Source organism: Chelonia mydas, chromosome 1 (assembly GCF_015237465.2).
Source record: "Chelonia mydas isolate rCheMyd1 chromosome 1, rCheMyd1.pri.v2, whole genome shotgun sequence".
In the NCBI taxonomy this organism is placed as follows: domain Eukaryota; kingdom Metazoa; phylum Chordata; order Testudines; family Cheloniidae; genus Chelonia; species Chelonia mydas.
The window spans coordinates 227,232,823-227,246,467 of record NC_057849.1 but is presented as its reverse complement, the minus strand read 5'-3'; the positions used below and the strand labels follow the sequence as shown (position 1 = coordinate 227,246,467).

The 13,645-nt window shown below is 44.3% G+C and overlaps 1 protein-coding gene across 3 annotated transcripts in view; it reads right to left on the bottom strand.

Annotated features, from left to right (window-relative positions):
- TTLL12 (tubulin tyrosine ligase like 12) overlaps positions 1 to 12,825 on the bottom strand; it is a 61,855-nt gene extending 49,030 nt beyond the window's left edge. The window contains exon 1 of one of the 3 annotated variants that reach the window (XM_037914884.2): positions 12,518 to 12,825. In XM_037914884.2, the coding sequence (XP_037770812.1) occupies positions 12,518 to 12,670 (153 nt within the window). In that variant the 5' untranslated portion in view covers positions 12,671 to 12,825. Of the gene's footprint in view, positions 1 to 11,744; positions 11,880 to 12,517 lie in introns of those variants that run through there. The other 2 variants (XM_037914873.2, XM_043538102.1) reach the window with 2 other exon arrangements.
- Between the last annotated feature and the right edge of the window lie 820 nt (positions 12,826 to 13,645).

The window sequence follows — 13,645 nt, the reverse complement described above, 5'->3', positions numbered from 1 at the left end:
AGGATAGAGCTGGGCAGTACAAGATGTACATTTCAGGGGAAAGTCTGGGACTGGGACTTTGCTCTGCAGTGTAATTCAAGAGCAGCTGCCTACAGCACTCACACACTATAACTGGGAGTAACTTACATGCTGGAGGCCGTGTGTGCAGACCAGAAGTGGAAGCTCTCATAGCAAAGCAGTGTAAGAGGCACTCCGGGTTAGAGAGCTGAGGAGACATAGCTGTTCAACAGTCCAGACTGTACCCTGGGTATGTCAGTTACTGAATAAAATTATATTTTTTAAAATAAATACTTCTTTATTAGTTTACAATATATGCTGCAGAGTGCCTAGCAGTTCTGAAAGAACACTTGTTACAGTGTAACAACTCATACAATCAGGGACAGTAAAATAATCATAAGTGTACAGCAAACACCGCAAAATTAATAGGTGGATAGACAGTGTTATATTCCCAGATATACACCAAGCACCACACAACTCTTAACAGGCCCCCAAGCAGCCAGGCCAGGTTGAGCACAGTATGCCACAATGCATTACTGTGGTTCACTGTTAAAGTTCTCTTTCAATGCCTCCCTGGTCTACATAGATCTGCGTCGAGCTTTTCTAATAGCTTTTGCGTCAACCTGTTCAAACTCAGCAGAAACCTGCTCCACCTCCGCCCTCCACACCGGCAGCAATTTTTCCGCCTTTGCTTCACAGATATTATGCAGGACACAGCAGGGGACTACAACCATTGGAATGTTTTTCCCCACTGAGATCTAATCTTGTGAGTAAATAAACATCAGCATCCCATCGATCTACCAAAAGCGCATTCAACTGTCATTCTCCACCTGCTGAGCAGGTAGTTGAATCTTTCCTTGGCGCTGTCGAGGTGGCCAGTATATGGCTTCACAAGCCACGGGAAGGCTGGGTCTCCCAGGATCATTACTGGCATTTCATCACCACCAATGGTAATCTGCTGGTTGGGAAAGAAAGCCCTTGCTCGTAGCTTTCTGAACAGTCGTGTGGTCTTAAAGAGGCGAGCGTCACCCACCTTCTCTTACCAGCCCACATTGATGTCAGTGAAGTGTCCCCAGTAATCCATCAATGCCTCCATAACCACAGAAAAGTAGTCCCTTCTGTTGATGTACTTCGTAGCAAGGTCGTCTGGGGCCAAAATAGAGATGTGTACCATCTATTGCCCCACCACAGTTCAGAACCCCACTTCTGCAAATCCATCCACTCGGGCCTGCATATTGCGAGAATCACATCTCTAGACAGCGGGAGACGATTAATAGCCCTGCACAACTCCATGACAACGCCCCCCCCCCACAGTGAATTTTTCAACTTCAAAATGATTTCCCACTGACTGGGAGCAATCTGGCATTGCAAGTTTCCACAGTGCTATCGCCACTCACTTCTCCACTGTGAGCGCGTCTCTCATTTTGACGTCCCTGCACCGGAAGGCCGGGGTGAGCTCGGCACACAGCTCCAGGAACGTGGCCTTGCACATCTGAAAGTTCTGCAGCCACTGCTCGTCCTCCCAAGCCTGCAGCACGATGCGATCCCTCCAGTCAGTGCTCGTTTCTTGGGCGCAGAAGCGGCACTCCACCATCTGCAACTTCTCCATGAACACCACCAGCCACCTTGAATTGGTTCTTACTGTGTTCCACGCTGATTTGGTTCTTCTTGCCTCAGCAAATACAGTAGGATTGTGCATCCTGTGCTTGAAAAGCTTATGAGAAGAGTGCAAAGCCGTGCAGGCTCCGTGCCTCTGTCAGAGATGGTGGCCAACGAGGAGGGCTGCATACGTTCATCGGATTTTTTTTTTAAAAAAGGTGCAAAAGTTATGGAATATAAATGACAGTATGGGATGGAGGCAGTTGCATGCTTAGAAGTTGACCCCTGGCTCCCAGTCATGGCTGCGCTACTCGTTTGTCCCACCTTGCATTGCCAAAACTTCCCAAAAGACAGTGCGTTGTACAATGACAGGTTGGACAGTGGGATATCTACCCATGGTGCACTGCACTGTGCATTGATGCAAGCACTCCTGAGGATTATGCACAACACCGACAAAAGGAGCCAAGTGCATGCACACACAAGCACTACATTAACTGCTCTGGCTTTAAGCCAAAGTAACTTGCGTTGACCAAAGTTTTTAGTGTGGACATGGCCAGAGACAGGAAGTTTTTGTTCCACAGTCATTAGTAGTTCTGACCCTTTGTTTACCCATGTCACAGAAACTCTTTTTAGAAGCTGAAAATACAGGGCCAAATTCACTTGTGGTTTAACTTCACTAAACCCAACAGATTTAAATCTGGCAAGAACCTAGCCTTAAACTGTTTGGGTATAGGATACAAGACCAATCAATGCAATTTGTTCCCTAGGCTCTTGATTGTGTTGATGCATATTAGGGATCCTGATTTAGTCCAAGAGGAAATCTGCCTTTACAATCAGCTCTCAAGTGGTAAGAAAGTTTTCAGCTTGGCTTCTTTTTACAAGTTATATTAAAGAAAAATGCATTTTACATTGCAGGCTAACGATGAAATGCACACGTTTACTCACCCTTGGGCATTCAGAATGATTTCATGCAGCGCTGCTAGTTAATTTCTATGCACTTACCTCTATTACTATCATCAGAGTTTCTCTGGGGCTTGTTTTCAATCCTTCCTATCACAGCTGCAGGATCATGATCTAGAGTCTAGACTAATTACATAGGTTACGAGATAAGTCTTTTCTGAGATCCTAGCTGATGTGAACTTGTACGTCTGTTGCACAACCATGAAATGTCTCAAATATATCTGCTTTTATAGTTTCCAAGTCCAACATATACTTTTAAAAAGAAAAAACATAAGAGATTTCAAATCGGACAGAAACTTAGTACAAAAGCTGCTACTTCTCTAAGCCACTTAGGTCCACAATGTGACCAGACAGGATCAGGCAGATCGTTAGTTCTCTCCACATTGTTTAAGAAGGCATTAGAATTACTTGCACAAAGCTAATCTGATTGAGAAAAAAAAAATGTGGAAAAAAATGAAGAATTATTGGTTTAACATGTCAAGTCTGGAAACAATACCAAGCCCCTAAAAGTCTCACTAATTCTAAGCACTAACAGCTTCCTACCTGAGTGAATTCACTTTAAGTAATCACTTTTTCTCTGCACCTCACAAACCAGTATTGCTTCAAGATAATTATTTTTATTAATCCTCCTAGCAGGAGAACTGTGGAAAATCAACTAAGCATCTGTGAAGCAAAACTAGTCAGGAACCATACTTCTACATTCTAGGCTAACCTGCTGTAGCATCAAGTTTACAGGAGAAGGAATAGCGGGTGGGCTGCTATGGAGGAAAGATGGGAAGATGAAGATGGAAAAATATCTAAGGGTTTTATAGTATAGCCCGTCACTGGAGTATCTGAGCACCGTCCATGCAAAAATCAATAGGAACAGTAAAGTCCCTAATGGATTTCATGGAGTCTCCAGCACTTCCGCTTTATGGGGTCAGAACTCTGCTTGGGGTAGGGTTGAGGGATAGGGTGTTAGTGATGTGTTGGGTAGAATTTACATACATACTACTGGAATAAAGACGACTAGAGTTTTTAAAGCAATATTACTGAAGTTATATTTTAATTAGGAATATATTTGCTGTTACACATTCCAGTGGACACCAGGACCAGAGAGCTAGTAATTTCAGTTTCCCTTTAATGCAGATAATCACTGTTGGAGTTTGGATAACGATGGAAAATACAGTTGTTTAGCAAGAGGTTGTAACCTTGTTTGACCAGTATTAATAAAAGAACAGAAACCCCCAACATACCAACTTTGTGTGTTTATGTATAGGCCAATATTTTGTAGTTCACTGTGTTACCTGGTAACTGAGAAGGGATTACATTTCACACTTAACTAAAGCTTTGTTCCTCCTGCTGCAGTTTTCCTTAGACCAGCGTTTTCCTGATCTGCTCACTAGCTTACTCCCCAGCTCAATAAACTCACACACTGTAAACTCGTTGTGAATTAAGAATGAAACCAGCTAACACCCAAAACAACTTTCTTTACATATTTTTTTAAAAATTACAAGATATTAAGATGCCTGGAAGTAAACAGTTAAGGGATCCATCCATTTCCCTGCCGCAATATTATCCCTCATCACTTGCTATCACCAACCCACTCACAGTTAATTTTACATCTGCTTTTTGTTCTACAACTAATAGAAGCTGTTAATGTTCTATTTTGTTTCTTAAACAGAAAAAAAAGAAAATAACCCCAGGGTACATTAAGCAATATAAACATTTAGGTTCTTGCATAGTTGAGGCCCCATGTAACTGAGATTCTGTGGCAATGGATAATGCCACGGAAGCCAACCCTTGCACACCTTTGGCCACTGAAGTCTGCCACAAAAATCTAAGCTTTTTGCATTGAAAAAAAGAAAAAAAGTTCCTATCCCTCACAGACTTTAAGGCTAGCAGAGACCATCTTGATTACCTAGTCTGGCCTCCTGCACATCACAGGCCACAGAACTTGACCCACCTAATCCTGTAATAGATGCATAACCTCTGGCTGAGATATGGAAGTCCTCTAATCATGATTTAAAGTTACAGAGAATCCACCACTTACTCCAGTTAAAACCAGCAAAGGACATGTGCCCCATGCTGCAGAGAACATAAGAGTGGCCATACGAGATCAGACCAATGGTCCATCTAGTTCAGTATCCTGTCTTCCGATAGTGGCCAATGCCAGGAAGGCAAAAAAATAATAATAATAATAAAAATATCCCAGGGTCTCTGCCAATATGAGCTGGGGGAAAATTCCTTCCCGATCCCAGATATGGCGATCAGTTGGACATTGAGGATGTCAGCAAATCCCACCACCCAAACACCTGGGAAAGAATTCACTGCAGTAACTCAGAGCCCTTCCATCTAGTGTCCCCTCTTTGGCCAACAGATATATTTGCTACGAGCAGTCGCAGATAGGCCAAATGCTATTGTAGGCAATCATACCATCCTCCCCTCCATAAACTTAACAAGCTCAGCCCTCAGACAAGTTAGGTTTCTTTGCCTTGACTATTCTCCTTGGAAGGCTGTTCCAGAACTTCACTCCTCGGACAGTTAGAAACCATCATCTAATTTCAAGCCTAAACTGGTTGATGGCTAGTTTATTTCCAGGGTTCCCTCCCCACTCTGAACTCTGGGGTACCGATGTGGGGACCTGCATGAAAGACCCCCTAAGCTTATATTCTACCAGCTGAGGTTAAAAACTTCCCCAAGGCACAAATTCCTTTCCTTGTTCTTGGACGGTACTGCTGCCACCACCAAGTGATTTACACAAAAATTCAGGAAAGGATTACTTGGAGTCCCTATTCCCCCCAAATATCCCCCCAAACCCCTTCACTCCCTTGTCTGGGGAGGCTTGAGAATAATATATGAACCAATTGTCTTTAAAGTAAGTACAAACCAGACCCTTTATCTTTAGGATGCTAAAAATCAATCAGGTTCTTAAAGAAGAATTTTTTTTTTTTTTAAATAATAAAAAGTAAAAGAATCACACCTATGAAATCAGGATGGAAGGTAACTTTACAGGGTAATAAAAAAATTTTAAAACACAGAGGACTCCCCTCTAAACTCAGTTTTACCTTACAAAACACAAAAATAAAGCTACCTTTTAGCAGAGAAATAATTCACAAACTAAAACAAAAAATAATCTAACGCATTTCCTTGCCTTACTTACAATTTTTGTAATCTTAAATAAATCATTTCAGGTATGTTTTTTAAAAAAGAAATGTTGTTTCTGCCTGGTCTCTCTCTCTCTCTCCATCCGGAGAGGGAACAAACAAACAAAAAAAGCATAAACAAAACCTCCCCCCCCCATTTAAAGTATCTTCTTTCCTTATTGGTCCCTCTGGTCAGGTGCCAACCAGGTTATTTAAGCTTCTTAACCCCTTACAGGTAAAGTGATTCAGTACAGCTGAAAGGAGGGATTTTATGCTACCCTTATCTTTATGTTTATAACAGCCTCGACTATTCTCCTTGGAAGGCTGTTCCAGAACTTCACTCCTCGGATGGTTGGAAACCATCATCTAATTACAAGCCTAAACTTGCTGATGGCCAGTTTATATCCATTTGTTCTTGTGCCAGCATTGGCCCTCAACTTAAATAACTCCTCTCACTCCCAAGTGTTTATCTCTCTGATGTATTCATACAGAATAATCACATCTCCCCTCAGTCTTTGTTTGGTTAGGCTAAACAAGCCAAGCTTCTTAAGTCTCCTCTCATAAGGTAGATTCTCAATTCCTCTGATCATCTTATTAGCCCTTCTCTGCACTTGTTCAGTCTGGATTCATCTCTCTTAAACATGGGAGACCAGAGCTGAACACAGTATTCCAGATGAGGTCTGACCAGTGCCTTATATAACAGAGCTAACACTTCTTTGTCTCTACTGGAAGTGCCTCGCCTGAAGCATCCTAGGACTGTATTAGGTTTTTTTCCAAGGCTGCATCACATTGGCAGCCCAGTCATCCTGTGATCAACCAATATGCCCAGGTCTCTCTCCTTCACTGCTGCTTCCAACTAAGAAGTCTGCAGTTTATAGCAAAAATTCTTGTTGTTAGTCCCCAAGTATTATATTTCATTCCATTTCTATTACTCCAGTTTTCAAGGTCATCCAAATGCTTTTGTAGGATATTCCAGTCCTCCTCCATTTTGGTAATATCTTTCAACTTTATGTGCTCTGTAAATTTATTACCACAATCCCACTTTTTGCGCCGCCATTAATAAAGATGTTAAATAAGATTGGCCCCAAGATGGATCCTGGAGGAACTCCACTCGTAACTTCCCTCCAGCCTGACTGTTCACCTTTCAGTATGACCCGTTGTAGTCTCCATATTTGTGAGGATAGCCTTGAACATGGTTCTGAGATGTGTGAATTGCTCCCAAGTGAGGGCAGCCAAACTCGACCTCGTTCATATTTTCAAGGTAATCTGCATTAATCACAATTGGGTTTTTAACCTCAGAAAACTAAAAGGTGACACTTTTAAGCATTTAACTGACTATTACCCTGGCAGAAACATCTAGTTAACATACTTATCCCACAATTCCAACCTACTTCCTCACGTAAGCATGCCCCCTAACTGTCCTTTATCCAGCTGCCAAAGCTTCCAGCACCCCTGACAATTTCCATAATGTAGTTATGCTGTCTACCAACGCAGAAATCTTCAGCATACTGAAAGTGCAGGAGCACTGCACAATACATTCAATAATATCTCAGTGACAAAGCCTGTTAGTACTGGCTGTATTGTTCTTTTTCCTGCTTTATCATAGCCTCAATTTCTAGCTGAAATGAAACGACTGCAAAGATTCTGTTTGCCACAAACGAATGCCCCAAAATCTAGAGGCCTTATCACAGAACTGAAGTTCAGCTTGCTATAGAACACACAGGACTTCTTCACAGGGTAGCGGGTGGATAGAACAGCGAAATGATTATAAATACAATTGGATTGCTCTGTTGGGGTTCATAGGCTTACGTAAGTTGTGCAAGTCTGTATTGAACTATACGGTGTAACAACTATACGTGTAACTTTTTTGCAGTACAAAAATACTGTGCATTACAATATACTAGAAATGGGATTTTATGATGTCCTAGTAATTTGTTACAGATGTATATAAGATGCAAATTTTAGGAGGGGAAAGGATGAAGTATTATGGCAGGAGGGAACTGGCAGTCTCCCACATGGGGATGGGAAAACGGTTTATTTCCAAGAGACACTCTTACCTTTTCAGGGAACAATGTTTTGAAGTGTAGAATTTTTGTAATTAAACGTGACATGATTTTTGGCTGTTGGCAGAGCCCACAGGAACACTTCTAAACTCTTTTTAAAGTTTTTTTGTTTGTTTGGGAGATTTGAGGTTTTTTTAAAATGAGAAAACCAACAACTTAAGTCCAAACGACATATATGACTCACAGGAGAGGAATCCTGCTCCAAAAACATCTTATGAAGACCATTAAAACAGAGCTCCTACATGTTTCGGCACATCCAACAAAGGTAGGAATGTGTGCGTGTGCACATGTGTTTGAGCGCTGTGTTGGGAAAGAGCTCTATTTGGGTGAATTGTAGAGGTACTGACGGGGAGAGGGGAACTTTTATCTACATTAAAACACTCAAAATTCTATATTGCTAGAAAATTTTAGGCCTTGCTTAAGTTAACGTAGAGAAAAGATTCCTTCCACCCAACCAAACACAGGGGACTTTCCCCTGTTCCACTCCATGACTCATTGGTTTTCTTTAAGTCCTACCCCATGAAGACCCCACAATCCCTTTCAACCACCCTTCCCATGCCTGCCATTTCTCCTGCCCCTCCTACTCCTGCCTCTCTGAGAGCTCCCCATTCTATGTAAGGAAACATAGCTCAGTGTCGCTCTTTTCCCTACATGTCTATCCCAGTCCACTGCCTCTTCACCATAATTCCTTCTGAATTTCTAGCCCTCCCCCAGATGACCCTTCGCTTTAGTTCTATGGGAGCAATAGCATCTTTAGCAGTAGATCCTGGTGTCAGCAGCAGGCCAATTTCTCTATATACATTTATTAAAAATGTTGAACATTGTTCGGTGTACACACAAACAGAGTAACTTGGACTACAACCATGAGCAAAAGGAACAGAGAAACAAGTACAGCATCCTGCTACCATATGGCAGCTCTCTGCACAAAGCATTTCTCTGCCCTGCCCTAATAGACAAGGAGTCAGGACCAGACATTCTTTAGCAAAACAAAACCAAAAAGCCACATTCTGATTTTAACAGAACAGTCTGACAGTTTATGAGTTCCTCTTAGTTTCCCGACAAGGCAAACATTTAGCACTCAGAGCCTCTTCACCAGTTTTTTTTTTTTACTGCCTCCTGTTTACATCTTTCCTCTAATAAATTCCTACTTAACTCATTCCTCGGCCTTCCTATCTTGGTGTGAGAGTATGTAAGTCCTATTCCAAGCTATTTTTATTATTCTTTCCACACTCTCTCACACACATATGTGCATTTTTGTACAGGAACAGTTTGCGATAGGAGTGAATACGATAAAAGAATATTATTAAGGCTGCAAAATCAAGCACTCAAAAGTTCGGAGATGCCAGAATTAAAGCTGCCTTTGCAAGCTTAATTCAGTCCCATTGTGCACATTTATTAGGATACAGTCTATAATTTCCCCCCTCAAGACTATGTACTGAATGAGGCAGGGGTCTGGGAGGGTGGTGGGGGTGAGAGAGAGAATGTGATCACATAAAGACTGAATCATAATTAAGGCTAAGATTTTGTGACTGATATTTTTAGTAAAACTCATGGACAAGTCGGGGCAAAAAAATAAAAATTCACAGAAGCCATGACTTGTCCATGAGTTTTACTAAAAATATCAGTCACAAAATGGGTATCTGTGGGTTCCCACACCGCCTGAAGCGGGCAGCTGTGCAGGGGCTACGACAGGGGTGGGCAAACTACGGCCCGTGAGCCACACCACGCGGCTCAGCCCAGCTCCAGCACTCCGGCTAGGGTGCTGGGTCGGGGCCGCGCTGACACTCCTGCTTGACCTTTTGCTCTGTCCCGGTCCCAGTTCTCTCTCTTTCCCACCCCTGGCTCCTTGTCTCAGTCCCAATCTTCTAGCCCAGCAGTCCCAGTTCCTTCTCCCAGTCCCGCATCCGATCTATCTCTCTCCCGACCCTCCCCATCCCACTCTCCTTGTCCAGCCAATCCCAGTCTCCCCTTCCACTGCATCTCCTTGTCACCTCTCCTCCCCTGTCCCACCCACTGATTCCTAGCTTATACAGTCAGTCCTGGTCTCCCTTGCCCAATCTCCGTGTTGCCTCCCGGAATTCAATAAGGCCAACAACTGCCCCCCACCCCAAGTGCTCTTTCCCTCAAGCACTCCCACCCACAGCCTACCCTCCTCCGCTTGCCCTCCTGACCACAACTCCCAGCCTCCTTGCCAAGCTAGTCTCTGTCTCTCTAACTCCCCAGGCAGTTTCTCCCTCCTCCCCCCACCACTTTCAGACTCCGACTCCTTGTCTCAATCTACTCCTTTCACTCCTCAGGTGTGGCTTTTGTCCCCTCTGCATTAGAATCAGACAGACAGCTTCCTCCTCCATGCTGCCTGGGTCCCAGTAAGGGGGTCATCTAGAGCACAGGACAGACTCACTCCCGGCTCTCAGTTCTGGTATCCAGCCCCACCTCAGACCAGAACAGCCACTACCAGGAAATTCCAGCTTCAGCCCTGTAGCCCTGGGCTGGAGGGAGCATGCTCAGATGGCACATGCAAAGGCAAGTCTGCACTAGGAGGTATGAGATGCTCAAGTGGGCCCAGTGGAGACAGAATCTTTAGGGATTTAGATGTTAAATTCTTATAAGTGGCTAATGAGCGGGGGTGAAATACCATTTTGGGGCAGATTTTCCACAGGCCCATCCCCCACATCCCTGCTCCAAATCATGCTCCAATCATGGAAAAGTCACCTTTTTGTTGTTTTTAACATGGGCCAAAATAAAATAATAATAATAGTTCTTTGAAACAGATGAACAGTTTGACTAAAATTTTACACAAAATTCAGCATGAGGCAGATACCAGCATGGAAAATTTCAGCCCAAATGTTTAAAGTTTGGCAAAGTCATAAGCAATTTGAAACAGGGTCTTATAATGAGACCTCTGTGGCAACCTTAACAGCAGCAGTGTTATCAGGCTTGCCTATAACATGATCACAATTTCCCCCCCGCTAATTCCCCCTAAAACATGTAAATAAATTTCTCCCCAGCAAGGCCAACAAAACTTGCAAATGGGACTCCTAAGCATGTGTGTATGAAGTCACTCATGTGCAAGTCGTTTCAGGACTGGGACAGAATTTTGAGTTTTTAAGCCAAGCCATTTTGGACATATGATAAAAACAAAACCAAAAAAAGTGACATTTTAAGAAAGTCATCAACAAGAAATGATTTAAATTGCATCATTTTAGAACCTCTTTTTTCTTTGTATTTTTTGAACTTCATAGGAATTTAGTACCCAAGGATAAGATGTGCAGATGAGCTATCAGGCACTAAATTATTTGGGGGGAAATTGTGTAAACGAAGATGAGGTGGATCTCCCACCCCTCCCGGTTTGTTTTAAAAAGTCAAGTTAAGCATAAAAAGTTTAAGCTAGTTTCCTGTTGTAACTTTGAAGTGGCTACTGCCAATCTGTAGTAAGAAAACATGAAGGGGGAAAGTGCACTGGTGCAGTGGCAGTACATGTTCCCATAGTGTTCAGTATAGTATTCTAATCTCCAGAGCTAGAGCCAATTCAAAGGATGGCACTTACAGGCTGTCAAGAGAGCTGGATGGAGCTGTTCTTAACCAGAAAGCCAAGTGGGCAAATCTGGAAGTCAAATGGGTGGATAAAGAGGGTTTTGTTTGTTTGTTTAAAAAAAACAAACAAACAAACAAACAAAAACACACCAGCCCATGATACCTTAAGGTTACTGAAAACGCCAATATTTAGATACAAGAGCTCACTGGTTTTTTAATGTCCCCTTTAGTGCCAAGTGCTGGGGGCTACATGATATAGCAAGGCCCTCTCCCCAATGTTCTTTAGAACTGACTTATTGCATAGCACCACCCGTCAGCTTCCAAAACCCCTAATGCCTTCTATCAATGATTACACGATGTTAGGGATATATTTCCTAGTCACAGCTTACTATTTTAGATTCACAAAACATAGCTGACAAAAAATTCCACTCTCTCCTGCGCTATGGAGCAATACATCGATTCATACCTTTTTTCAAAACTGCCAGGAAACCTCCTCTGCACAGGTCTATATTTTAAGCTTTCCAAGGACATTGTCTTTGGGTGTTCATACAGTACCTAGCACATTGGGGGCCACGATCCTTACTCGGGCCTCTACACACAACTGCAATATAAACTAATAATATAGAGAAAATACTATTATTTTGTTATGGGCTCAAGGAGCATTTGCTGCGTGGTTTAATATTTTTGGAGTTTTTCCCTTTGTCACTGCCCTCCCCCACCCGCGGCCACTAAAAGCCAAACTATACTGAGGAAGGAAGAATAACTTCAGCTGCATTTCACGTGCTAGAGAGGTTTAATTAGTATTTGTTCAGCATTTTAAAGATACCCAGACCTACAGGCTGTGATGATGCCAAATATCATCATTAGCTTAAAACACCTGTAGAAAGATCCAGAGAAAAGCTCTCCACACACTTCCTGTTTCTCCCCTAGGATTGAAGCCCAACCACGCACGACTTCAAAGCGCCCAAGCGAGCCGAGTTTCGTTTCCAAGCCAGCCTGAAGAAGGGAGCGGAGATGTTCAGCGGGCTCCCTGGGAAACAAAGCGGGGAGAAAAGCCCTTCCAGCCAGGAGATCCTTTACCCACACACCGGCAGGAAAGTACCACCCCCGGGGCGCACGGGCGGGCGGCTCCGGGGCGGGCAGCGCCTCTGGGCTCCGGCGCGTGCCAGGGGTGTTCCCGGGGGACCCCCCCGCCAAGCCCCGGCCCCCGCGATGCACGACGCCCGCCCGCGCGCCTACCTCGTTCTCCAGCTTGTGCCGCAGGCGCTCCCAGTACAGCGCGGGCACCCCCGAGGCGCCCAGCGCCGCCCCGTGCAGGGCCACGAATGCCTGGCGCTCCTCGCGGCTCTCCCCCTCCATGTTGCCGCCGCCTTTGGGGCGTCCCTCTGCCATCGCCCGCTAGCACGACGCCAAAGCCTGCTGGGCGGGGACTCGCTTTAAAGGCACAGGGCTCCCCGTGCCGCTCGCGGGGGCTGGAAATCACCGAGCGCCCGCAGTCCGGGCCCCTCCGCTGCAGGGGTGGTTTGCACCGGGGTTATTTCCTCCTCCCCACGCCTGCCCCCCCGGAGCAGTGGGCGCAGCACCATGTGCGAGTGCCGGGAGAGCGGGGATCCACCCGGCCGCTGCAATTGCCGGTTAGCTGGCTGGCAAATAGGCAACCGGCAAAAAATCACCTCCAGATTTCAACCACACCAGCGTGGCGTGGGGTTGGTTTTTTGTTTTTTTTTGGAGGGTGTTTCGGTTTGGCTCGTTACAAAGATAGGGCGCCTGGTGAAATAGGTACATAGATGGGAATGTCCAAAAGATGTGTTTGGGGCCAGGCTGTTAGTTCAGGGCAGATCTGCCAATGTGGCCATGTTTAATACATGAAATGAATTCATTTCAGCTCCACTTACAGCCTCTTGCACTGTTTTTTAGACACTTCTCCACAGTCCGTATGATGCCAGCCACTCCTTGATCACACTCGAGCAACTTTTTCAAATTATTGTTTGTAATGGGTTTTCCAAAAAGGCCCCCAAAATCCTGCAATCAGCTCCATCTGGAATTCAGTGTAAGCCTGGAGCCGAACTGTAACCAAAGCGAAAAGGAGTAGTACTTGTGGCACCTTAGAGACTAACCAATTTATTTGAGCATAAGCTTTCGTGAGCTACAGCTCACTTCATCGGATGCATTCATGGTCATTCAGTGGAGATGTTCAGTCCACTGAATGCATCCGATGAAGTGAGCTGTAGCTCACAAAAGCTTATGCTCAAATAAATTGGTTAGTCTCTAAGGTGCCACAAGTTCTCCTTTTGTTTTTGCGAATACAGACTAACACGGCTGCTACTCTGAAACCTGTAACCAAAGTGAAACTGAGTAATCTATTTT